The following is a 4,578-nucleotide window of genomic DNA, read 5'->3' as shown; positions in this document are numbered from 1 at the left end:
TATGTGATATTTTTCTTGGTCTTCCAATTTAACTGTTCCATTTGACTTCCATTTCTTGACAATGTTTCTGAAAGTTGGAATTGCTAGCTGGAAGCGTTGAGAGAGTTTTTTTTTTAAGCGTTGAGAGAGTTTTAATTATCTTCATTTTCAAGTCCTCAGACATCTGCTTAGAGGAGCCCATGGTTGTTGAAACCAGGTAGAACAACCATCACAGTCTGACAGATTAGAAGGTATGACGTTACTTCAGAGTAATAGTTCAACACTGGAATTGACTTCACCTGACTAACTGAAGCCCTAACGCGTGAATCAACCTTTCTGGGCCTTAGTAATCACCTTTTTAAGAAGTAATTAAGAACGGTCCAAACGGGTGCCCAAACTTTTGCACGCGCCATGTTCACTTTTGTTTATTATTTTGAATCTGTATTAAATGCAAATAAATAGTAATCCTGTATTAAAATTAAAGGTGTCATGTTTAACTTTGTACCATGTAGAGGTGAGGTCAACTTCTGTTCACTGAAAGATTCACTGTAACATACATTTCTTCCAGGGGTGCCCAAACTTTTGCATACAACTGTAAAAGGGTTAGGCATAGGATGACTGCTGTCATTACCAATAAGTCAATATGAGGAAAAGTAAAGAGCTATCTGAAGACCTTAGGCAGAAAATGATTTATTGTCATAAAGCTGGAGAAGGATACAAGAAGATTTCCAAGCATTTGAGTATCCCAATTTCAATTGTTTCTATTAAGAAGTACAAGACTCATGGTCCTGTCACAGCGCTCCCTCGGTCTGGAAGAAAGAAGGTTCTTTCACCAAGAACAAGTAGAAGAATTGTGAGGAAGGTTAATAACAATCCGAGATTGACTGCCAAAGATATTCAAAGTGAACTGGCTGCAAGTGTGACTGGGGTTTCTCATTGTAGATTCACTCCCAGGGCAGATTCACGCTCAGGGTAGATTCAATCTCAGGGTAGATTCAATCTCAGGGTAGATTCACTCTCAGGGTAGATTCAATCTCAGGGTAGATTCACTCTCAGGGTAGATTCAATCTCAGGGTAGATTCAATCTCAGGGTAGATTCAATCTCAGGGTAGACTCACTCGCAAGAAAAGACTCATGCTGTAGATTCCCTCTCAGGGTAGATTCTCTCAAGGTAGACTCACTCCCAGGACAGATTCACTCCCAGGATAGAGTCTATCAGGGTAGATTCACTCTCAGGGTAGACTCACTCTGTAGACTCACTCTCAGGGTAGATTCTCTCTGTGTAGATTCACTCTCAAGGTAGACTCACTCTCAGGGTACACTCACTCTCAGGGTACACTCACTCTGTAGACTCATTCTCAGGGCAAATTCACTCTCAGGGTAGATTCACTCCCAGGGTAAATTCACTCTATAGATTCCCTCTCAAGGTAGATTCACTCTCAGGGCACATTCACTCCCAAGGTAGACTCCCTCTCAGGGTAGACTCACTCTGTAGATTCACTCCCAGGGTAGACTCGCTCCCAGGGTAGACTCACTCTGTAGACTCATTCTCAGGGCAAATTCACTCTCAGAGTAGATTCACTCCCAGGGTAAATTCACTCTGTAGATTCCCTCTCAGGGTAGATTCACTCTCAGGGTACATTCACTCCCAGGGTAGACTCCCTCTCAGGGTAGACTCACTCTGTAGATTCACTCCCAGGGTAGACTCGCTCCCAGGGTAGACTCACTCTGTAGACTCACTCCCAGGGTAGACTCACTCTGTAGACTCACTCTCAGGGTAGACTCATTCTCAGGGTAGACTCACTCTGTAGATTCCCTCTCAGGGTAGATTCACTCTCAGGGTACATTCACTCCCAGGGTAGACTCCCTCTCAGGGTAGACTCCCTCTGTAGATTCACTCTCAGGGTAGACTCCCTCTCAGGGTAGACCCCCTCTGTAGATTCACTCTCAGGGTAGACTCCCTCTCAGGGTAGACTCCCTCTGTAGATTCACTCCCAGGGTAGACTCGCTCCCAGGGTAGACTCACTCCTAGGGTAGACTCACTCCCAGGGTAGACTCCCTCTGTAGATTCACTCCTAGGGTAGACTCACTCCCAGGGTAGACTCCCTCTGTAGATTCACTCCCAGGGTAGACTCACTCCCAGTGCAGTTGCTGTCTGGCTGCACACAGGGCGTTTATAGGGGTAATGGGCTTGGGAAATCCAATACATGTGGACCAACACAGAGAGGAGGGCTGCTCTATAGGATAATGCAGGGATGTTAACAAGACTCCTATTGCTCTACAGGATAGTGTAGGGATGTTAATAAGACTCCTATTGCAAAGCAGTTTCACCCATTCCTGGCTTTACTGAGGGCTTGATTAGCCACAGTGCACAAGTAAGAAGCTCACTTATTTCTTATTAACCTCACTGCTTTGCAATGGGAGTGTTATTTCTAATCCAGCATTGTAACTGCAATTTAATTTCACTAGAAAACCAGGAACGGATCTAACCGCTATACAATTGTATGGCACTTATTTCCATCTCTGCTGTAGTCCTAGAAAATATACTATTACTATATACTATATACTGTCCCGCTTCAAACTCCCACTCGCGCCTGCAGTCACGATTTCTACAGCTCTGCACGGTGCTCAGCATGCACAACGCCAACAGCTTCAACCCTTACTGTACAGCACACTGTGCCGAACACATTCTGATCCGATTCTAGGTTTCAATTCGAGCTGGTTAATAATAATAATAATAATAATAATAATAATAATAATAATCTTATATGACCACGCGGTGCGGCTCTAATAATAATAATATTAATAATATTAATAATATAATCATTCAGTGAAGCAGATGCACATAATGTCAACACGCAGACCGAGTCTCTTGTGTGACATAGATAATAATCTGACGTCGACCTGAGCGTGTGTATATTCCTTTACAAATATATATATATATATATATATATATATATATATATCATATATAGTATATATATCTATATATATATATGCGTATACGAACCCGTGTGACGGGGTACAAAGAATCAGTGCCGAGTCCAACATACGTCAGGTTTCCAATAGTCTGTCAGACAGGGTTTCGAATTGTAGCTTAAGTGCTTAAGTGGCGTCCTGAACCCGGAGCCCTCCTCCTGCACAGTTCTCGACACATACCTGAGGCCGGCGACCCGCCGCTTGCTGTACCCTCTCTACCACCGTCTGTAGCGCTCTACCGACCTGCTCCGACATTGCTGCTTTCCACAGAGCAGCAGCACCCCTCCGCACCGCTGCCTCACTGCCACTCTCCCGGCTCCCAACCTCCAGCCCATCGGGCAGAACAGCCAATCACAGCGGGGGAGTGCCACCCGTCAGCCCAATCGGAGCTTTAAGTAGGCGTGTCGCATGTTGCCGGGCGACAATGTGGAGTGAAAAACATCGACCGTCTGCCATCTTGGTAAGGTCTGTCAAGAACGAGCCTTATTAGTTTTTGCTTTATTGATGTGTTCGTGTAATTGGACCAATTTTTTTTTTTTTTGGTATTCTTGTTACAATAATTCATATTTGGTTTCTATCAGCTTTATGGTGGACCTTTCAAACACTTCTAGAATTGTAACTGTATTTCAAATGTCTCAACCAATCAGCCTCCTTTAAAAAAAGAAAGAAAAAAAAAAACGTTTGACGTGAATCACTGCAAATATTACTCACAGAAGCCTGATCCATATGGGTGAGTCAGGGATAAGGTGCTCTAGATAGATCTGAGTGCAAAATAAAATAATTATCACCAGATGGTGTGTATGTGACTAGAAGCTCCTTTATATAATCTGATGCCAGACCTTTAAGTGTTTCATAAGTCAGAAGTAACATTTTAAAATCAACTCTAAATGCCACTGGGAGCCAGTGCAGTGAAGCCAGCACAGGAGTTTTTATCTCTTTTTTTTTCGTTCCTCTGGGAAGCCTACCAGCTGCATTCTGTATCAGCTGCAGTGAAGCCTACCAGCTGCATTCTGTATCAGCTGCAGTGAAGCCTACCAGCTGCATTCTGTATCAGCTGCAGTGAAGCCTACCAGCTGCATTCTGTATCAGCTGCAGTGAAGCCTAGCAGCTGCATTCTGTATCAGCTGCAGTGAAGCCTAGCAGCTGCATTCTGTATCAGCTGCAGTGAAGCCTAGCAGCTGCATTCTGTATCAGCTGCAGTGAAGCCTAGCAGCTGCATTCTGTATCAGCTGCAGTGAAGCCTAGCAGCTGCATTCTGTATCAGCTGCAGTGAAGCCTAGCAGCTGCATTCTGTATCAGCTGCAGTGAAGCCTACAGCTGCATTCTGTATCAGCTGCAGTGAAGTCTAGCAGCTGCATTCTTGTCCAGCACCTTAGCTAGACATGGCAGATTTGAAATAGGTCTATAATTGTTGTAAAGCAGTGGGGTCTGTGTTATTTATCCAGCTGCAGTGAAGACTAGCAGCTGCATTCTGTATCAGCTGGGCAGTGAAGCCTAATAGCTGCATTCTGTATCAGCTGCAGTGAAGCTGTAGCAGCTGCATTCTGTATCAGCTGCAGTGAAGCCTAGCAGCTGCATTCTGTATCAGCTGCAGTGAAGCAAGTAAGAGCTGCATTCTGT

The 4,578-nt window shown here is 44.3% G+C and overlaps 1 protein-coding gene across 2 annotated transcripts in view; it reads right to left on the bottom strand.

The window, feature by feature from the left end:
* LOC121303010 (pyridoxal phosphate homeostasis protein-like) overlaps positions 1 to 3,276 on the bottom strand; it is a 10,681-nt gene extending 7,405 nt beyond the window's left edge. For both annotated transcript variants that reach the window (XM_041233406.1, XM_041233407.1), the window contains exon 1: positions 3,139 to 3,276. In XM_041233406.1, coding sequence (XP_041089340.1) covers positions 3,139 to 3,213 — 75 coding nt within the window. In that variant the 5' untranslated portion in view covers positions 3,214 to 3,276. The remainder of the gene's footprint in view (positions 1 to 3,138) is intronic.
* Positions 3,277 to 4,578: the final 1,302 nt, after the last annotated feature.

Source organism: Polyodon spathula, chromosome 31 (genome assembly GCF_017654505.1).
Source record: "Polyodon spathula isolate WHYD16114869_AA chromosome 31, ASM1765450v1, whole genome shotgun sequence".
Lineage (NCBI taxonomy): Eukaryota > Metazoa > Chordata > Actinopteri > Acipenseriformes > Polyodontidae > Polyodon > Polyodon spathula.
The sequence above is the reverse complement of the archived record's forward strand: the minus strand, read 5'-3'. Positions and strand labels throughout refer to the sequence as shown.